This window comes from Marmota flaviventris, chromosome 6 (genome assembly GCF_047511675.1).
Source record: "Marmota flaviventris isolate mMarFla1 chromosome 6, mMarFla1.hap1, whole genome shotgun sequence".
Lineage (NCBI taxonomy): Eukaryota > Metazoa > Chordata > Mammalia > Rodentia > Sciuridae > Marmota > Marmota flaviventris.
Genome location: NC_092503.1, coordinates 137,943,425 through 137,964,921, shown reverse-complemented (window position 1 = coordinate 137,964,921; position 21,497 = coordinate 137,943,425). Strand labels below are relative to the sequence as shown.

Here is a 21,497-nt window from a genome sequence, read left to right as displayed (position 1 = left end):
TCTTGGTCACAGGCCTAAGCCTAGTCACCAGCAAGAGGTTCCCCCTCTGGAGACACTCTGAGGCACCTCGTAAGAAAATAATTCCCATCAGAGCCACTTTAAGAACAACAAAAGAAACTCTTATCTTATAATCACAGGTCATTGCAAACCCCAAATGGCATTTCTCAGTTTAATCACTAAAACTGGGTTTCCATTGAATTTCAGTCACTTTCCTTAAAACCAAGACTATCAAAACATTTTCAAAATTGAGAATATGTCAGAGGACTTGCTGCTGCCTTCCAAATGACGCTCCAGGAAAAAAAGGGCCAGGAATGTCTCACATCAATGGCAACTTTTTTTTTTTTTTTTTTTTTTTTTTTTTTAAGTCTGTTGTCCTCTGTTGAAGAGGAAAGAAAAAAATCTGTATGTGCAAATCCAGGCCTACTTGTTCAAAAATATCCATTGCTGTATGTCAAAGGCACAAAGATCATCTTAAAATGAATCAGGTCAGGAACAAGACAAAAACATAACATAGATTTACATGCACAGCATTCTGGATCCTGCTTTATGGGATTCTTTCTGTGGAATGGCCGGTTCTGGGATAGCCCCCTAGAACGTTTGGGGCTATCCCAGACCCAGATGATGAAGACGCCTTGAATAAGGCAAGGGATGCATGAAAGGTGAGGGATGGAAGTGATTCATCTAAGCGTCCAGTAAATTCTATACTCAACAATGGGAGTTTTCAGAACATTCTCCCAATGGAGGCAGAGAGGAAGTCATGGAATTTTAGACTCCACAGCCTCTGCAGCAAGAGAATGTGTCTGAACCTAACCGAAAAGGGAGGCGGGAAAGGTTATAAGAGGTTCTCACAGTCTAAGTTTCTCATTCCCTGAATAAAAATGAATGCTGAGATTTCTGGAGAGCACAAGGGCTTGGTGATGCCTCTAGGGAGGGCATGATAGTGACTGGCCTGAGGGCTGGGGGAAAGTCTTCCTAGAGGAAGCAATTTGGGATTTCCCAAGTTACTGGTGTTGGGGCAGAAAGAAGGAGGCCAGTTCCAAAAGCAAAGACATGAGTCAAGGAATCCTGCTGGGCCCAACTGTCCACTGAGATGACAGGGAGAAGGAGGGGCAGGAGCCAATCAGTCCACTGGAAATGAACCCTGTCCAACCTGGACATTGACCCAGTTGAATCAGAAAGACATGGGAATTCCCTGCTTGGCCCAGCTCTTTGCTGCCAAGGGAGTCAGCTAACTGTGGTGGTTGAGAATTCTAAGTGTTGGCATGAGACAGATCTGAGTTTCTGTTTTGATGTTGAGGCTGTGTGATCTTGGGGCAAGTTCCTTGACATCTTCAAAGCTTCTTTTCCTCATCCCCCAAATGGAGTAATGGTACTTTAAATGAGGCAGTCTCCCTGGAAAAGGGATCAAGTATTCAAGAAATGGTAACTGAGTGGATTATTAAGATTATTACTGCCAGGCACGGTAGTGGCCACATACACCTATAATCCCAGCTACTTGGAAGGCTGACATAGGAGGATCACAAGTTCGAGCTCAGCCTCTGCAAGTTAGTAAGACTATGTCTGAAAATTAAAAAAGGGCTAGGAATGTAGCTCAGGGGTAAAGCATCCTTGGGTTCAATTCAAAAAATAATAATAATAATAATTTTGATTGGGAAAGTTTCGTCAATGGTTCCTAAGTTACAGATTGATGGGAGCATGTACTATATACTTCTGATATTTCAAAAAGCCAGAAGAAAGGATTTTAAATGTTTTCAGCACAAAGAACTGAAATATATTTGAGGAGGTACTGATGTTTAACCTGATTTAAACATTACACAATATATACATATATTGAAATATCACATGGCACCTCATGAATATGTAAAATTTTTATGTTTTTATGTATCTGTTAAAATGAATTTAATTAACTTAAAATATGGGAGGAGTGCTCAAGTTTAAATAAAGATCATTGAGAATGGGTCATGTTTCTGGTTGTGTCACGGACGCAGAGTGACATGATGGGTTTGCAATACAGTGGAACAAGTAGGATGGGGTAGAACTACACATCTCTGTCTTCCTAGTGGACAAAAACTGGGGCAACTGCCCAGGGTGTGGCAATCCTCCACACTCGATGCCATTTAGCCTAGTGGACAACATGGAAGGTCAGATCTCTGGCTCCAAGGGATTCAAAGCTCAGAGCCAGCAAACATTGGCTACCAGGAAGTCTGACCACAGGCAACAAACTCAAGCTCTGTGTCTCTCTGACTGTACTGTAGAATTATTTAGCAGAGCTAATGGAAAGAAAGGTCCTTTGGGGATTCCAACCTCTTCTCTCTGTTTGATTGATATTAGAATCTGACCCCAAGTTTGTGGTGATGAAGAATCAGATAAGCACAACATAGATATGAGGAATGGTTGGGGTCAAAATGACCACTTCTGATAGTGTCTCAATGACACTATTTGTATATGGGTTGAGCATCTCTAATCTGAAAATCCAAAATCCAAATGTGTCAACATCCAAAATATTTTAGGCACCAACATGACATCACAAGTAGAAAAATCTATACCATTAAACTCTGGTTTTTGCACTAAATAAAAAAAAATACATTGCATACAATTGCCTTTAGACTATGTATATACAGGTGTATATGACACATATGAATGTCATGTTTTGCTTTGGGTAGCACCCCCCCCCCCAAAATCTCATTACATAGATGCAAATATTCCAAATAAAAAAAAGATACCAAATGCTTCCAGTCCCAAGCAGTCTGAATAAGGAACAGTAACCTGTAACATATTATAGTTGCAAGTCATCTTTGTTTGCATTATCTCATTTGTCCCTCACCCAAACCCATGTGATGGGTGGTAAGGAGAGGGTGATGATTTTTTCCATTTTAAAGATGAGGAAAGTAAGGTTTGCAGAAGTAATGTGCCTTGTTCAAGGTCGCAAAGTCAGAAGGTTTTATAGTCTGGGCAAAAATCCAGAGAGTCTGACTGTAGATGCTGTCCTTCTCCCTTATATCTGCTCAGAGTTCCTTTGGACTTGCAGCTTTCATCCCTGTGGACTTAAACTTTGATCCTTAGAAGCAGACCCTAAAATGGGATTTTGTGTACAAGAAATCAGGCAATGGAGTCGAGGGTTATCCCACATTCACCTGTCCTAAGGTAAGGGAGAAGTAAACTCTCAGGCACTTCCAACTCTTGGAAAATTATCACCAATAATCCAAGAACAATGCTTTGAACAGAAGTCTTAAATTGGGAGCTGAGAGAAGAAAAAGCCCCTTGAAGCTGGCCTCCTTCCCCAAACCACCAAACAAAAATATTTACAAGTTCCTCAAGGGAATCTGGGCAAAGCCCTGATTTCATCCCCTACTTTAGCCAGGAGGGTTTTAAAGCTTCTGCGTCCCAATTACATAATGTTGAGCTGCATTAATAGCTCTCTCACGCTTGGGTTAAGTGAGAGATGGAGTCGAAGCAACTTGGAATCATTGGTCATAGTAATTCCTTCTAATTTTTTTGGTGAGTTAAACTGAAAAGTAGAGGATTTGTTTCTGACGGTTTCTAGCTAATGTCTCATCTGTTTTCTGTTTTAGATTGGGGGCCCCAGATGAACGACATCTATTTAACAATCTAGAATTCACACCTCGTTTCTAATAAGAACAACTAAAATGAACATCATTCTTTCTCCTGGTAGCTGCACTGTGATTTCTCCAAGAGAAATTCTGCTACTCCACTTTCAACCATCATGATTCAGATTAAGCTAAGGCCACCTTTGTGCCATGTGACCCAGGCCTGGCCAATCAGAGCATCAGAGCCTGGGAGCCTTAGTGACAATGGGTTTCAAACTAGCACTGACCTACCAGTCACTGCAAGTGACCACTGACTGGCTGGAGCTTTTCGAGAAGGAGCATTCTCTTTCTGCAGGAGCTGCTAGCAGTGAGCAAGGAAAAACCACACAGAGCCTGACAGTGAAGGTCAGGATTCAGCTATGTCTGAAACATGAAAATCTTGATCTTTTTCATTACTTAGTCTCTTTTACACATAATCCAGTTTAATTTGGGTTTCCTATTGTGTGCATGTGAAAAAATAATACGGATGCACTCACAGCATGGATAATTTCCTATAGATTTCTTGATAGTTAGGCAAGTATGAGAACCTAATAAGCTATGTAAAGTAAGTTCATATTTAGACGTGATACATGAAGTATTCACTTTTGCTTCAGACTCAGTAACCAGCATATGTGCCATCTTGCCCTTGTCATTTGTGCCCTCATAGAATGTGGGCATTCTTCTAACTTTATAAGAATGTAAGCTTATAACATTATAAGCCCCAAGAACAATATTTTCTATCAGCAGCCCAAGAACAATATTTTAGGCTGGCGATTCACAAGGTGTCATTTTCAAAAAGTAAGATATACTTACTGCACCTTCCACCAAACCTACTTGTTCTGCAAATATCCAGTACCAGAGTATGAGAACTGGCTCCAAATTGCTATTAGATCAAAGGAAAAGACATACAGAGCCATTGTTGTATGGTGTGCAATTTATTGGCGACTTACTGACAGAAGCATGGTCCTGAGGGGCAATAAGATTAGTGAATCCCTGTGATTTGGGTATATATTTAAATGTATATTTAATGTGTGTATGTATTATATCACAATAAAGTTGGCTGCTCTTTTTTTTTTTTTTCTAAGTGTGGTGTTTCTCTAGAGTTTTCTGAATGTCTTTTTAAAACTCATGATGCTCATAGGGATAATCAACTTAAAAGGAGAAAAGATTTATTTTGGCTCATAGTTTCAGAGGTTTTTAGATCATAGTCTTTTGACCCTGTTATCTACAGACCTGTGATGATGCAGCAGCACATCATGGCAGAGAACATGCAGGGAAGAAGGCTGCTCACATCATGGTGGCCAGGAAGCAAAGAGAAAGAGAGGAAGGAGCTGGGATCCCAGGATCCTCTTCAAGGACATGCCCCCAAAGACCTAATTTCCTCCCACGAGGCTCCACATCTTAAAGGTTCCACCAACTCCCGATGGTACTACAAGGATGGGAACCAAGCCTTTAACAAAGGCCTTTGAGAGACATTTCAGAGCTAAATTATAACAATACTGTAAGTAAATCATACTGTGGAAATGCCATATATCAGCTAGCCCAAGGATCACTGCACTTTCCCAAACACGAGCCTCTCAATACCACCTTTGCAGCTTCATCCCTGCTGTTCCTCTGATGTGGTTTATATTTCTCTCTTTTCCACCTCGAAAAATCCCATCTATCATTCTGTTATTTCTTCTTTTATTCATTTAGCAAATATTCATTGAGTGTCAGGCCCTGGGATAGGCAGTGGAGCTACAGAGAAATATGAATCAGGTGGTCTGTTCTTAAGGGACATATACTAGAAAATGGAGTTTCACTTGAATGTCCTTAGATTTATGTTTCCAGCATTTTCTGACTGATAAAAGACTCTGTTGAAGACCACTGACCTGGAGGCTACAGCCTGCTCTGTTTCGCTATGTAAAAGCAGCCGGTTATTCCATACATGTGTATTTTAAAACCTCCCCAAAGACGCTACGTTAACTTAAAGAAAGGGAGTCACTGAGGAGGTTAACAAGAGAGGAGAAAAAGCTCTGAGAAGCTAAAGGAAAAAAAATGATTTAAATGCATTTCTAAATTGATGATGAAACTATGATAAAAAATAAAAATGTAAACCCAAACAGGAGAGGATGGAAAGTCACAATTATCATGTCTGTTGGGTGGGGCTTGAAGCTCCCTCTCCTGATGGCCTCTTAGACAAGCCTGGCCTTAGCTAATAGTTATGCTGTTGTTGATACATTTAATATTTTGAAGTATTTTTTTCATCTGTTACTATATTGTTTTTAATAAAATTTATTTTCCAATTATTTATAATTATGAGCTCCCCCATCAACTTTGTTTTCCCAACCATTAAATTTTTACTTGATTAAAAAATGTCACTGCCAGGTGCAGTGGCGCATGCCTGTAATCCAGTGGCTCAGAAGGCTGAGGCAGGATGTTTTATGCTCGAATTCGGGTCCCCCAAAGACCACCAGAGACCCAAGATCGATGTAAGCAGCAAAGAGGTGTTTATTGTGAGCTAGCTCGGTCCTCCGCACGCACACACAGCAACTGGTGACACTGAGAGGCCCCGAGCCCAGGGTTTGCAGCAGTTTTATACATTCTTTAGAGAGGGCAGGGACTTCACATACATCATAGCATCCCTTAGCAAATCATCACACACCGCGGGAAAATCAAATAACAACTCTAAAACATGATTAGCACATTCACTGGTGGGAACAAGTTGGGTAGGGGTGATTGGTCAGTACAAAAGGGGTATTCGTTTGAACTGATTGGTTTGAGCCAAGAGGGGTGTACATGCTGAACTACATGGTTTCCCAACACGTTATCAACCACCATAAACCACTGGCATCCCAGGTATTTCCCTGTCTAATGCTGATTGGTGGCTGCTAGGGGGCTGCTATGGGTCCTCACCTAGCCTGACTGAGTCAGGGACACCTGGCGCAGCAGATCTCTCCTGTTATTTGTAGATAAACAACTCAGCAGGGTGGGAATGTTCTTAGGAGTGCTCTGTGGGTCTTTCCAAGGACTAAGGTCATTTCCCTTCCTTGGACAGGCTTTGCTCTGAGATAGAGGCTGGTTTTTCAGATGATCATGAGTTCAAAGCCAGCCTCAGCAACAGCGAGGTGCTAAGCAACTCAGTGAGATCCTATCTCTAAATAAAATACAAAATAGGGCTGGGGATGTGGCCCAGTGGTCAAGTGCCCCTGAGTTCAATCCCCAGTCCCCACCCCACCCCCAAAATGAGATGGAATGTATACAAAGTGAAATTATTGGCTTAGAGCTAAAAATGAAATATTAGTGCTTGGAAGAGTTTTAAATCAGTTTAATTTTGGACTTACAGAAAATATTGCAGAGTTCCCACATACCTCACACCCAGTTTTCTTATTATTAGCTTCACACATTAGTCTGGCACATTTGTTACAATTAATGAACCAATTTTGATACATTTTTAATTGAGGTTCCTCCTTTACTGAGATTTCCTTAGTTTTTACCTAATGCCCTTTTTCTGCTCCGGATACTGTATTACATTCAGCCATCTGCTCTCATTAGGCTCCTCATGGCTGGGACACCATCTCAGTTTTAATGGCCTGGATAGTTTTGAGGGACATTCAGGAATTTCATAGAATGTCCTTCAGTTTAGATTTGCCAGGTGTTTTCCTCATGGTCAGACTGGGGATACAGGTTTTGGGGGAAAAAGATCCCAGAGTGCTATGTTCATCCTGTCACCTCAACTTATCAATATTGATGTTGACCTTGATCACCTGCCCAAGGTCGTGTTTGTTAGGCATGGTTTATTTCTTTTCCTCCCCATCCTCTTCCTCCTCCTCCTCCTCCCTCCTCCTCTTCCTTATCTTTATCCTACCTCTCCTTCTTCTTCTTTTTCTCCACCTTCTCCTCCCTCTCCCACTCTCCCATTCCATCTCCCTCTCCCTCTCCTCCTCCTCTTTCCCATCCCCCTCCCATCCCCCTCCCTCTCCCCCTCCTTCTCCCTCTCCTCTTTCTCTCCTCCTCCTCCTCCTCTTCTTCTTCTTCTCCCCCTCCCCCTCCCCTCCCCCTCTCCCTTCCCCTTCTCCTCCCCTCCCCCTTCCCCTTCCCTTCCCCCTCCCCCTTCCTTCCCATATTGTATTCTTCAGAAGGAAGTCACTGTGCGCTGCCTGCTGTAAAGCAGTAGGAGTTATGCTCCACCTCCTTGGGAAGCAGAGTATCTGCCTAAGTTATTTGGAATGTTGATGCATGGAAGATTTGACTCATCAACTATTTACTCAATCATTTATTTTATTTTTCAGTCATTTAATTTTAGTGAATATGAATAGTTATTTTATATTTTGGGTTATTATCCAAAGTACTTTATTTCTCAAGTTGTCCCAGCTTTGGACTTCAGGCACTCTTTCAGCTGGCCCCTGTGTCCCTTCACCTTACTGGTGGTGAGGGCAGGCATTCAGCACCTCCTTACTTTCTGGCACTACAGGATGCCCCATCATCATCATAGGTATTTCCTACTCCAGTCCTAGAATCAGCCATTCTTCCAAGGGTCTCTTTTGAATTGGAGACTGGTATTAAACACCAAGATTTGGATACTGGGGGTGCTTATTACCACTACTGTGTTAAGTCACCTTGTAAAGAGAAAAAGTGTTTTCCTCAAAGTTCAAAAATCAAAAGTTTAGTTTCACTTTTTAAAAATTCTGTGAACTTTTCATGCATGTAAGAAATAATTTTTAAAAATTTTAAAAATTAAATAAATAAATAAAAATAAAATTTAAAAGTTTTTTTAAAAATTCTGTGAACTAGGAAGAAATGTCTTAATGACTTTATCCATATATTTATATAGTTTTTGCTAAAGGCTTGATTAATGCAAAGCCCTCTGAGATGACCCACCCTGTAGACTGAAAATAATATGCATAAATAGTCAACTTTTAAAACATGAGGCCTTTAATAAGTATCAAAAGGTCAGCACTGTGTCAGTGCCAGGAGAAAATATACGATGTTTATCTATAAGTCCTGGTATTTGTATGTTGTATGTCTCAGGATGATCTTAAGTGAAGAAAAGCAAAGGCTACTGTTATGGTTTAGCTGGGAGGTATCCTCCAAAAGCCCATATGTGAGAGAATGCAAGAATTTTCAGAAGATACATAATTAGATTATGAGAGGTGGATTGATCCACTGATACAGATTAACTGGGTGTAACTGTAGGCAGATAGGGTGTGGATGGAGAAAGTAGGTCACTGGGGACTTGCCTTTGAGATTCTCTGCTTCCTGGTATGATGTCTCAAGCTGGTTTCCTCTGCCAAGTCTTCTGCCATGATGTTCTACCTCACCTCAAGCCCAGAGCTATGGTGTCACCCAACCATGGACTGAACCTCTGAAACCATAAGCCAAATTAAACTTTTCCTCCTTTAATTGTTTTTGGCAGGTCTCTTGGTCACTGAAATGGCTATGTCTGATTTCTAGCAAAGAAAAGCCAACATCAAATTCTAGATCACTTTGTTAGACCAACTATCTTTTTTCTCAATAAAAGAGTTCGAAATTAAATGTTGACCAAGCTTTTGAAAGTAACTGGGCTCTATCGATTACTTTGCAATGGAGCATCTTTTCACAGGAAGGTCTTATTTATTTTCACATGGCCTTCTCATCAGGAAGAATGGATCTGGCTGGTACTAGATGAGTAGGTAGTTTTTTGTTGAAATATTACCTGTAGCTTTCCGTAGGATACTTTATGTGACATTTTTATTACTTCTGCCACTGATCAAAAGTAGCCTTTTCATTTTCATTTATGATAGGTTTTGTAAATGTCAAACTCCTTGTTAAAGAGTCAGAGTTCACATTCCAAAAGTCAAAGGGTGATATAAATAATGTTCAAATACGATATACACAAGTACTGTTGGGAATCATTTCATATCGCTTTTTCCCACCCTCCAAAAATCAAGGTCACCCACTTTTCAAATAACTACTTGAAGAAAGCAAGCTGCTATAAGAAGAAAGACACATGATATTCATTATGTGATCTATCCATCTATAATTCAAATGTAAATAATATGAATATACAAGTAAAACCAATGTGATATTTATTTAGTATGACTGGTACTGTACATTTAAAGTTAATTAATTCTAACACCAAAACCTTAGAATTGACTTTTTCAGAATTGTGGAGGGATTAAAATTAAGTTTCCATCAATTTCAGAGGTAAGCCAAAAACTCTTTTTATTCTCCTGTAATCTTTAAGGGAATAAACTTATTCAAGCATTTTTGAGATTACTTGTATCTTTCAGCTCTTTTCATTATTTTCTCAATTTTTAGGAAATTATAAATTGGTAGATCACTTAACAAGCTTTCAAAGGAAGAGAGAATGACAGCCTCTTAGAGAGATCAGGACATTCAGAATGCTAACTTAAATTCAGAGCCACACACTCAGATGCTCTGGGGAGCTAAATGGCATGCCTGTGGATGTTCCACAGAAGCATGGCCTACAAACACAGGGCATTAGAAGGACCAGGGCTTCCAAGGGAAAAAGAGAAAAGAGTCTCTAAAGGAGAAATGTCCCTGTTGAAATTTGGAACAGGTGGCTTATGAGCAACTGATAAGATATACAAAGGAACATAAGGGACAGAAAGAAATCAAAATGTATGAGCTTACTAAACAACCCATAAATTCCAGTCCCCTATAAGTTTTCTGGTATGTAACAAAGCAAAAGAAGACCTCAATAGAAGGAGACCATTTAATCACATGAAGCTATGGGCTAACCTTTGATTGGACCAACTTTCTGGTCTGTTTTCCTGACTGACAGAGATGGTGAAGTAAGCTGAAACCTGGAAATACACCAGACCCCCTAATTGGAAAACATGACCTCGTTCCCTATTTTCCAAACCCTAGGGAAGTCCTGACTGTTTGGATTGTACATATTCCACCTAATTGTGAGCCTGAATAAAAACCCAAATTAAGCCCTCAAGATCACTCTCATTCTGCTCTGGGAAGTGTGTATCTTTACCTTTTGCTTTCTAAGAAAGCTCCCCTCTTTATTAAAACCTGACTTTTCTTCAATTCATCATCATCTTCTTCTTCTTTCTTTTCTCTTCTTTTTTTTTTTCCCATGTGGTCAAGAGCCGTGAAGTTCTGAGTTGGAGTAGTAACATCTGCACATGGAGAGACCGCCTCAAATCCCCTGATAACAAAAGAAACTCCAAATACATTTTTAAAAAGTGTTCAATTTCTCAATCTTGAACGGTAGGCAATTGTTATTCTGGAAACATTGCTTATGATCTGCGAGCTGCATTTGGCCTATAAACCACCATCCGCAAGCCAATAACTGTCCCCCAGACCTTCATATTGGGAGTTAATCCATTAATCACTAATCACAACAGGTTACAATAAGAAATGGGATTTTCAAGTTCATTTGAATTCTCATGTTGGCCGATTTGAATATTATGCTAGAGAATTTGAACAAATATGAAAAGCTTGCTTAGTGACTTAAGAATCAAAGTAAACAGAGTTGTATGATCTTCATAGATGGCATCATCAAGAGGTAATAACTGGGCATACTTACTTATTCAACAAATATGTGTTGAGGGTGTTGCAGGTGCCAAGTACTGTTTTAGCAATCAGGAATACAGCTCTGAACAAGGTACCTATCCTGAAAGGTGCTTACATTCCAGAGGTGGGAGGTAGTAAGTCAATTAGTAAACAAGAAAAACAGCAACCAACAGGCAGAAAATTACAAAAGTAATTTGATAGTATGTATCTGATAGTCTTTCCTAAACTAGCCAGTGGAACTGGAGGCAGCTGGAGTGTCAAATTCTTCCTGTTTACTCCTTTTGTTCTAGGTTTCATTATGAGGTCACTTATGTTTTAATAAATAGAAGAACAGTTTATTTTAAAAGAGTTACATTTTAATCTTCTTGACTAGATTTGGGAAAAATGTGAATCCAAGAGGAACTTTGGAAAACCTCTAATCTAATAAGCAACTTAATTACAATGCCTGGGTCAGGGCTGCAGGAGGATTCCAAACCTTGTATGTTGATTCCTTTCAACTTCAATTTTAGATGTTACCATTTTCAAGTATGTTTCCAAATTCTGGGAATACCATTCGAGGATTTTTATCAGCTTTCAGGAACAAGGACTAAACTTCAAAACGAAGTTCCTTCTTTGGGGTCAGGGCTTCTCCCACCTAAAAATGCCATTAACAAATATATTTTCCTTTTATTATTATTATTTTTTTATTTCAAGGGCAAGCAAAACATATCTTATTTTTTGCTTTTTGTAAAGTTGTTTAATTTATTTTAATTGTGTATTCTTAAAGTGTACAACTTAGAAAGACCCTGTCTCAAAATATACATATGTACAGAGAAACTATTGCCATTCCTTCCACCCACCCCTCTTTTACAATACTCTCCTGTGGTTTTGTAATCTGCCTCTGCATACTAAAATAGAGAGACCCTTGAATGTTAAGTCAGAAGATCTGAATTCAAAACCAGTTGTTTGCTGGGGGCATGGTGGAACATACCTGTAATCCCAGCAACTCTGGTCACTGAGGCAGGAGGATAGCAACTTCAAAGCCAGCCTCAGCAATTTAACAAGGCCCTAAGCAACTTAGCAAGACCCTGTCTCAAAATAAAAAAGGGCTGGAGATGTGGCTCAGTGGTTGAGCACTCCTTGGTTCAATCCTGTAGAGAAAGAAAGAAAGGAAGGAAGGAAGGAGGGAGGGAGGGAGAAACCAGTTGTTTGGTTCTGTGGTGAGCCAGCTCTATGATCTCAGAGTCAGGCATCTAACCCTCACCAATTCCTCTTGAAGACCCTGGAATGTGAGAATTCAAAAGCCAATATTGAAAAGTTGCCTATGATTCTTATCATTCTAATTAGAATGACCATTTTTAAGTCAGTGGCTATTAAACTGATCAAGTATGTTTATGTATTTATGAAGAATATGCCACAATAAAACTCACCACTCTGTATAATTCATAGTCAACAAAACAAATTTTTAAAGACCCTTGATGGCTTATTTTTTGATGAACTATAAGAAAATAAATGAGTCCTAATGACCAAGGGGAAAAGAGATGGAGTCAAACAGAGCAGACCTCTTTTGGAAAAGACAGCACTGAAGCAGAAATAAATGAAAATACAAATCATGTTATATACAAATTCAGAAACAGAAATGCAGATTGTATGTAACAGTTGTAGATAGTCATGATAAACTGCTGACATTCATTGAGCACTTACTCTGTTGCAGGCATGGGGATCAGCACTTTGCATGAATTAGCTCTTTAAATGAAGGGGTAAGGTAATAAATAATGAGAGTTGGAAAAAATCATCACCACATATACATTGTGCACTATCTATCACTCACTAAAGTTCTTCAAATATGTGCAGGTTTCGAGACCCATTTTTACAAGATTTGGAGTCTTCTGCAACCCATTAAGTCCCTTCCGCCTGTTGTTGTCTAATCTCTCCTTTCCAGCCACTCAGGAAAATTCACAAAGCCCGGTCTGGTCTCCCCAAGCCTGGCCTCCTGGCTGTCTTCAGAAGCAGTTCTTCCATGTGCAAGAATTTCATGCAGTAAACACATGTTGTCTGTAACATTGAATTGCGGGTTAAAAATTATACAGCATGTACCTAAATTATACAGCACGAGGTTGAGCGAGTAGTGGAAATACAAAAGTAAACAATATATGTAGCTTACAGGGTGTCCTTTTGGAAAGCAAAAACATTTCTTTTACTTTTATTTATTTGTCCCAAATAAGACTAGAAATGGATTGCTCTATTTAAGATTTTCATTAATGAACTCCTCAGAATATGAAATGTCTCCAACATGTGGGGAAACTAGTGTGAAAGGTGCCCTGTAATTCTCATTGGTGTCGGGGCCCTGGGTACAGGAGGAAATATGCTAATACAGACGTTTGCCGCAGGGCTGGTGTTATTTATATAGCGCTGGCTGGGCAAGGTTGGCGCTGGAGCAGGGAAGAGGAGGGAGAGGTTAGTCTTGTGCGAGAGTATAGATGTGTGCGCCTGTGCACAGGGCATTCCAAATGTGAATTCAAGATCCTGGGGAGGGGGCGGGGAATGCCTTTGCCATTCACGTTTAAAATGTGTGTATATATATATAACTTGTGTTAGCGATATGTCCTTCTACAGCCTTGTGCTTATATAGCATTCATTTTGGGGTAGGGGGAGAAATGGAGATTTGGGACTAGGTACTGCGGTCCGTAGCGGGTGACCGGACGTTGCGGGGTGCTGGCAACCTGGAATTGGCAAAGGCTCCTCCTTGCCCCTGCTCCGGGGACATAAAAATGAACCTTATTTGAGCCTGGAAAACACACACAGGGTGGTTTTGAAGGCCGGTGACCCTCAGGCCCGGAATGGGGTACCGGCGGCTGGGCAGTCGGGCACCTCTGGAGCAAACAGAGGTCACCGATATTCCACGCGTGCGGGGTGGGTGGGGGACCCGCGCGGCTGCGGGAGCCAAGCCTCTAAGAGCCCTCTGTCTTGACGCTGTCGGCGCACACCGATTCGGCGGCGACCCCTGGCCGGCCTGCGTCCCCTGATCTGCACCCCCTCCCCCTCCCCTTCCCCCACCCCGCGCGGAAGGGAGACTGACAGGGGATCCTACGGCCAGTCGGGCCGGGGTGTCCGGTTTCCCCCACCCCCCTCCCGTGGATCCCGAGCCGCTACTGCTGCGCGTCCCGACTGGAGGGGGCGCTCGAGCGCAGGAGCCGGGCGCAGCAGGTGCCGCGGTTACCTCCACCTCGGCGGGGGGAGAGGGGGCGGGCCGCGGCGCCGGGAGGAGGAGGAGGAGGAGGAGGAGGGAGGCCGGCTTCGGGAGCCGGAGAGCGCGGCCGGCTCCGCAGGCTGGGTCCTGAGCTCGCGGCTTCCGGGAGGCGCCCGAAGTCTGATAAATACATCCCGGTGCCCGGGAACAGCGGCTGCCTCCCGCACCGCCTCCCGCAAGGCCCGGAGCCGCCGACAAGGGCGCGGGTCGGGCGCGGCACCGGCTCCTCCTCCTCCCGCGGCCGGCGTGTAGCAGCAGAGAGCGGCGGGCTCGGCCGCGGCACTGAACCCATGAGCGGCGGCGGCTGAGGGCCCGGCCGGCCTCTGCCCGCCTCTGCCAGGCGCCCAAGCGGGGCCGCAGCGCCCGGGGCGCGGGGTCCGGCGGGTGACATGGGGGCGACCTGACGCACTCGGGGCCGCGGAGCGCCCTCTCGAGAGCCGCGGGCCCTGCTCGGCGGCGGCGGCTGCGGGCGCCCGGCCCGGCGCGCTCTGCCCGGGGCGCCCGCGGAGCTCCGCCGCGCTCTATGCGCCTCTGCGGGCGCCGCGGGCCCGGGCCATGGCTATAGACCGGCGGCGTGAGGCGGCGGGTGGCGGGTCCGGGCGGCAGCCGCCTCCAGCGGAGGAGAACGGCTCCCTGCCGCCCGGGGACGCGGCGGCCTCGGCGCCCCTCGGGGGACGCGCGGGCCCCGGCGGCGGCGCGGAGATCCAGCCGCTGCCTCCGCTGCATCCCGGCGGCAGCGGCCCGCACTCGAGCTGCTGCTCGGCGACTGCTGCCCCGAGCCTCCTGTTGCTGGACTACGACGGGTCGGTGCTGCCCTTCCTCGGGGGTCTGGGCGGAGGCTACCAGAAGACCCTCGTGCTGCTCACCTGGATTCCAGCACTATTCATCGGCTTCAGCCAGTTCTCGGACTCCTTCCTCCTGGACCAGCCCAACTTCTGGTGCCGCGGGGCCGGCAAAGGCGCCGAGCTGGCGGGGAACACAGTCAGCGGCCGGTGGGGCGATATGGGCAATTGGACCAGTCTCCCGACCACCCCCTTCTCCACGGACTCCTGGGGAGCTGCGGGCAACCGAAGCAACAACAACAGCACATATGGGGGCGACACGCCACCTCTCCCGTCCCCTCCGGACAAGGGGGATAACGCCTCCAACTGCGATTGCCACGAATGGGACTATGGGATCCGCACGGGCCTCGTTCGGAATGTGGTCAGCAAGGTAAGGGCCGCGACCACCCTGTCCCCATGTCCTTCTCAGGAGCTCTTTCCCCCCTGGGTAGCCTCCAGCCTACCCATCTGTCCCTCTCCCTGCAGACCAAGGTTCAAACCAAAGCCAGAGGGAGACTAGAAGTTCTCCAAGTGGTGCTGGTCTCTGTGTACCTGGATTCTTATTGATTTAATTCTTTGAGATCCACCAAAGACGACATTTATTAGGTGCAAAGCTAGGGCTTTTTACCCCTTCTGCGGTTGCGCTGAGTCCCGCCTCCAAGAGGGCACCTCAGCCTTTACTAATCTGCACCCCAACCCCTGTCCAATGCTCCTATGGAAAAAGATCCCCTCGCTCCAAAACCCCTCCATTACCCGGCTGCCCTTTGCTAGATGTCACCCTCATTCAGGCAAAGATGGCCCACCCCCAGGGTGAGGCTGCTGACCTGTCACCAGGCCGCCCTGGAGGACTTGCCTCCTTCAAGGTCGCTGGTTGGAGCCAGGATCAGGGCTCTGTTCTTTTCACAGGCTAGTTGTCCTTGTGTCTCCCACAAAGAAACATCTATCCATGAAAATAGTGTCCTATTCTCAGAGATTTCTCTTTCTCTAAGACCTCAGCCATCCCACGCTTGGTTTGGACAGAGTCTAAAGGCAACTGAAGAGCTGAAGTTATAGCTAAAGAAGCAAAGAGCTTTTGAAAATTCCTCCCCCTCCCACTCCATCATCCCCACCGTGGTCCAGCCCTCTCCAAAGATGTTGGATTTTAGACTTTGCCACACCAGTGTTCTCTCAAATGTTTTCTCAAATGTTCTCAGGACCTTAGTAAACATCAGTATAGGAAGGATGCTGGGAATATTCTGGGGCCACCACTATTCTTGCACAGCAGTTACATTGTTTTGAGGCATTGAGACGTGGTGAGCTCACTTTGTCCTCTGAGTCTGAGTGGTTCCCCTTGCAGAGGTATTGCATGCAGCAAGAGTGTTTTGTGAGAGAGGTGTGTGGGCCTCAAAATGAAGAGTGGGCAGTGTTAGACAATCGTTACCCTAGACATCTATAATTTTTTATTTTCTTAATGTATAAGAGACATCATACGCCATCCTCTGTCAAGCAATTTGTGAAACAGTTTGTGTTTTTTACCCCATAAATGCAGTAGTAAATGTAGATTCCTTTTGCTCCCGCCCTCTGGGCAGTTCTGAGCAGTTTTAGATGCTTAGTCTAAATGCAAGAATGGAATTTGACAGTTTATGATAGTCAAATGTGCAACTTGCCTCCTGGTAAATTTATGTTAGTAAGCAGTTGTAGCCTCATGGATGTGTAAGATGAAACTCTTACATCATCATAACTATTGTTTTAATCTTGTACTTACCTAGCCAGAAATGCTCTGTCCTGTGGGAACTGTCTGGTTTAGTTGTCCCAACTGCTCTGCAAGGTAATTAGGAAGATCCTTCCAGGTTGGTTCACCTCTATCTCCTCATTCCCCATCCCCACCCCCCACCCCCCATTCCCCGTCCCCCTTACCAACTCTCTCCTTTCCAAAGGTGTTTTTGTGACTTATTCTCTTTCATGGAGGCAATATTTCTTTTCTTTTTTGCTTAACAGCACAGAAAATTTCAGAACAGTGACTATTTAAGTCATCATGTATGCCTGACAGAATGAGGATTTGGAAACGTTTTCAAATGTTTGAAGGCTTTTCCAGAGCAGAGAAAGAAGAATGGATGAAAGGGGTGTATGTGAAGAGTGCTTTGTGTTGGGGTCAAAAAAGAGGTTGAACTTCAAAGTTAGAAGGTGGGAAAGAGTATCTTTCCCCTAGCTATGGGACCCCAGGAGATAGCTATTCAAAACTCTATCAGGCATGATGGGAAAAGAGAACAAATCTTTCTTGAAAATAGACTTTGGAAGGTATTTAAAGCTGTGTGTTTTTTGGGGTTTTTTTTGTTGTTGTTGTTGTTGTTTGTTTGTTTTAGTTAGCACTCAAGAGAGTCACAGGTAGCACTAAGTATGTGGCATGCTTCTGGGGGAGTGCTTGAAGACATGTTGCAATTCCATGGCACCACCAGAGCAACGCTAAGGGGTAAAGGCCTGGGAACAATAATTAGAGGCATGTTTTTTCATACAGTAAAGACCAGAAAGGACATATTGATTTTCACAGGCCAATACGATCTAAATAAAGGACTGTCCTTCTACAGTGTTGTATAACAAACGCTTTAAAGAGCTTTTCAAGTGCATTTTGGCACTAAGATAGACTTTTTTCTCTGCTGGCTGTGTATACTTAGATACTGTATCAGATGTGCAAATGTGGAATGCATACTGTGACCAGTGGGGGAACTCTAGAGGTCAGGTAACTGTTGTCTTGTGCCTGAATGCCCAAGTAGAAGCAGAAGTAGAAGAAGGTTTCATCTTCTGTCAGTAGATGAAAGGTCAGGGTCAAAAGTTGCCATTTGTCCTCTTTTCCTGCCCCATATCATGATCTTCCGCTTGCAAATAAGCTGCAGGCAATGCCTCTGTCGCTCAGCATGGATCCTTCAGCAGGTACTTTTCTACAGTTCCCCCTATTCTGTCTCTAGGTGCTAGGTACAGTTCCCACCTTCATTCTCATTAGCTGCCATAGTGCCTACACACTCGAAACCACCAAGCCAGATAGAGTCCCAGGTTGTTACAGGTGAAAGGGATCTTGGGCCTGATTAGCTTCTCTACCCTTCTGAGTTGCTTCTGACAGGCACTTGTTCATCCTTGATTTGAACACTTCTACTCATGGGTAGGGAGTGCTCTGTTCTTAGGCAAGCCCATCTGTAGACGCTCTTCTTTGTGAAACAGTGTATGTGTGTGTGTGTGTGTGAGAGAGAGAGAGAGAGAGAGTGTGAATAAGACTTAGGTTCTCTCTTTTTGTATAACAACTCTCTTTGGAATGATTGTCCCCCCTCCCAACCTCTGTATAGAATGCATTTTCAATAGTCTCTTTCTGGCTGAAAATGTCCACCTATTTTAGCAGTTCCATACACGACAGATTCATCTGTGCTGATTGTTCCTCGTGGCATGGGTCTCTTAAGCATGGCACCAGAACGTGACGCAGCAGGCCCTGTGTGTCCTACACAAAAGAGGTGACAAATGTATGCTGGGCCTCTACAAACAGAACTTACAGTTGATGCATGAATGCTTTGAAAGCTTTTAGTGACATAACATACTCTGATTATCTCAAGAACCCAGTCATCAAGCCACCTCGTCGTCTTCAGGAGTTGCATTAGGTGAGGGCTTTCTTTGCCAAGGCTGGTGTAGCAGAGTGTAGGACTTAGTTTTCATCTTAATAGTTTTGGGTAAATGATTCTTCCCTGCTAGGATATTTTTTGTTTTTATTTTTTGACTTGGTTCTTGGCATTTGTTATCTATACCAGAATTTCCATTATAGAACCTGCAATGCCTTCAAAATAATAACAACAACGCCATCACTTTTCTTTGGTGCAGCCCTTTATACATTTAAAACATTTTCTTTTTTCTTTTTTTAAATTTTTTTTAAAGATAGAGTGGGGGGGGAGAGAGAGAGAGAGAATTTTTTTAATATTTATTTTTTAGTTCTCGGCAGACACAACATCTTTGTTTGTATGTGGTGCTGAGGATTGAACCCGGGCCACACGCATGCCAGGCTTGCGCGCTACCGCTTGAGCCACATCCCCAGCCCATTTAAAACATTTTAAACATGCATTATTTCCTTTGATTAAGAATAACAATAACCCAGGGTGGCTCATACCTGTAATCCCAGCAGGTTGGGAAACTGAGGCAAGAGGATTTTGAGTTCAAAGCCAGCCTCAGCAACTTAGCATGGTCATAACAACTCAGCGAGACTGTCTCTAAATAAAATACAATTAAAAAAGGGCTGGGGATGTGACTCAGTGGTTAAGTGCCCCTAGATTCAATCTCTGGTACCAAAACAAAGTAACAATAAAAATAAAAATAACCCAAGGCCAGTCTTAACATGCAACGGGTATTGCTGATTCATACCTCAGTGGACTCATGTGTGAATGGGCCAGGTATTCTGCACAGGAACCATGTACTCAACTTCCTTATGACTTTCATAGTTCTCCATATTTCATCTCCCAGTTCCATTGAAAGGTATTATCAGGCCAAGTGTGGTGGCACATACCTATAATCCCAGCGACTCAAGAAGCTGAGGCAGGAGGATCTTGAGTTCAAAGCCAGCCTCAGCAAGGGAGATGTTAAGCAACTAAGTGAGACCCTGTCTCTAAGTAAAATACAAAATAGGGTTGGGGATGTGGCTCAGTGGTCCAGTGTTCCTGAGTTCAATCCCAGGTACCCTCCCTGGGTACTATCGCTGTCCTTCTGGAAAAAAAGAAAAAAAAAAGGAGTGAATGAAATCCTTCAGGGTTACACAGAAAGCAGGTGGTGGGGATCTGAGCACAGGAGAGTCTGGCCCGTCTCACTTGGCTTCCTTCTTCTACCCCAACAAGCAACTCAAACTCTCATACTTCTGAGATTTTAATTTTAAAAAGTTAAAAGTAAAGAAAAACTCCATAGATTTAAAAATATTATTTTAAATAATTTGCATAGTTCTGAGTGAATTCTGATTGGCCTCTAATGCTCACTACTTTCTTGAATAATGTTTAGAATTTTGCTGATAATCAGTGATAATTAACCTTCCCAAGTCCTTTTTTTTTTTTTTTTTGCTAATTTTGAAGCTTAGTTTGGTTGTTCATCTCCAATCTTCTGATTTTTTTTTTTTTTCTTAAAAGATTTCTGACCTTTATCCTGAAAATTGTTAAATATCCTGGGAAGTAATTTGTAAAAGTGACATCAGTAAAATTTAATTAAGACTAAAAATAATTACAATATCATTGCAATTGTAATATTTTTAAAAATAGCTCACAATTCTATTATCCTAGCCTAATAACTGGTTTTTACTTTTTAAATGCTTTATACACACACAAACATATCTTTTTTTTTTTACATTTTCAGTCAATGTGTTCATTTCATGTAGTTTGCTATTAATCTGTACCATGTTGAAAGGATTTTAAATGCTTGATATTGTTGTCAACTTACTAAAATTTCTTTTTTTTTTTTTTTAAAGAGAGAGTGAGAGAGAGAGAGAGAGAGAAAGAATTTTTTAATATTTATATTTTAGTTCTCGGCAGACACAACATCTTTGTTTGTATGTGGTGCTGAGGATCAAACCCGGGCCGCACGCATGCCAGGCGAGCGCGATACCGCTTGAGCCACATCCCCAGCCCCACTAAAATTTCTTGAACTCTTTTGCTAGTACTGCACTAACTACCATTAGCTCATCCCTAGTCTGATATGTGGAAATTAAACCTGGTTATTGTTGTCATTTGCACTTAGTATGATAGCTAATCCATCTTTTTGCAAGCTTTTGAGCTCTTTGTGTATTCTTTGAATTGTCTCTTCATGTCTTTGCCTTTGAATGTATGTGTGTTGGGGGATTATTATTTTCCTATTGACTTATAGAAGCCCTTTATGCTTAGAGTAAATGAATCAGTTTTGATTTCTTAAAAACACTTTTTCTCTAGCTTCGCATAAATGTTTGGTTTGGATAGGGGCAAACGACGGGTTTTTCTTTTATGGTTTCTGGGTTTTGTGTTAGATTTAGTGCTTTGATATGCCTGAAATATTAGGGAGGGGAAAAAAACATGTTTTCTTTTAGTGTTTTTATGATCTCATTTCCTGTTTATTTTAGTGTTACAAGTATCTGTTTTGCTTTTATAGAGCTATTAGAATAGGATTAGGCTTGAAAGGGAAATACTAGGTCAGAGGATAACCAGCATTTCATGCAGACCTTCACTTAATTAATCAGTGGCTCTTATCAATGCAAAGACTAGAAGCTAACCAGCTGAAAAACTGTCCTTTCCTCCTCCTCTTGGGGGACAGCACTCTTCCTGGGTGGTGTGTCTCCCTTCCTTCTTCTTCTTCTTGTTCTGAACTGTTATGTTGTTTTTGTTATTGTTAGAA

At 43.0% G+C, this 21,497-nt stretch overlaps 1 protein-coding gene across 2 annotated transcripts in view; it reads left to right on the top strand.

The window, feature by feature from the left end:
• The first annotated feature begins 14,873 nt into the window (after positions 1–14,873).
• Slc22a23 (solute carrier family 22 member 23) overlaps positions 14,874–21,497 on the top strand; it is a 179,888-nt gene continuing 173,264 nt past the window's right edge. For both annotated transcript variants that reach the window (XR_011707785.1, XM_027948216.3), the window contains exon 1: positions 14,874–15,537. Coding sequence is in view for 1 of the 2 variants with exons in the window: in XM_027948216.3 (XP_027804017.1) it covers positions 14,881–15,537 (657 nt within the window). In the remaining variant the exon portion in view is untranslated. The remainder of the gene's footprint in view (positions 15,538–21,497) is intronic.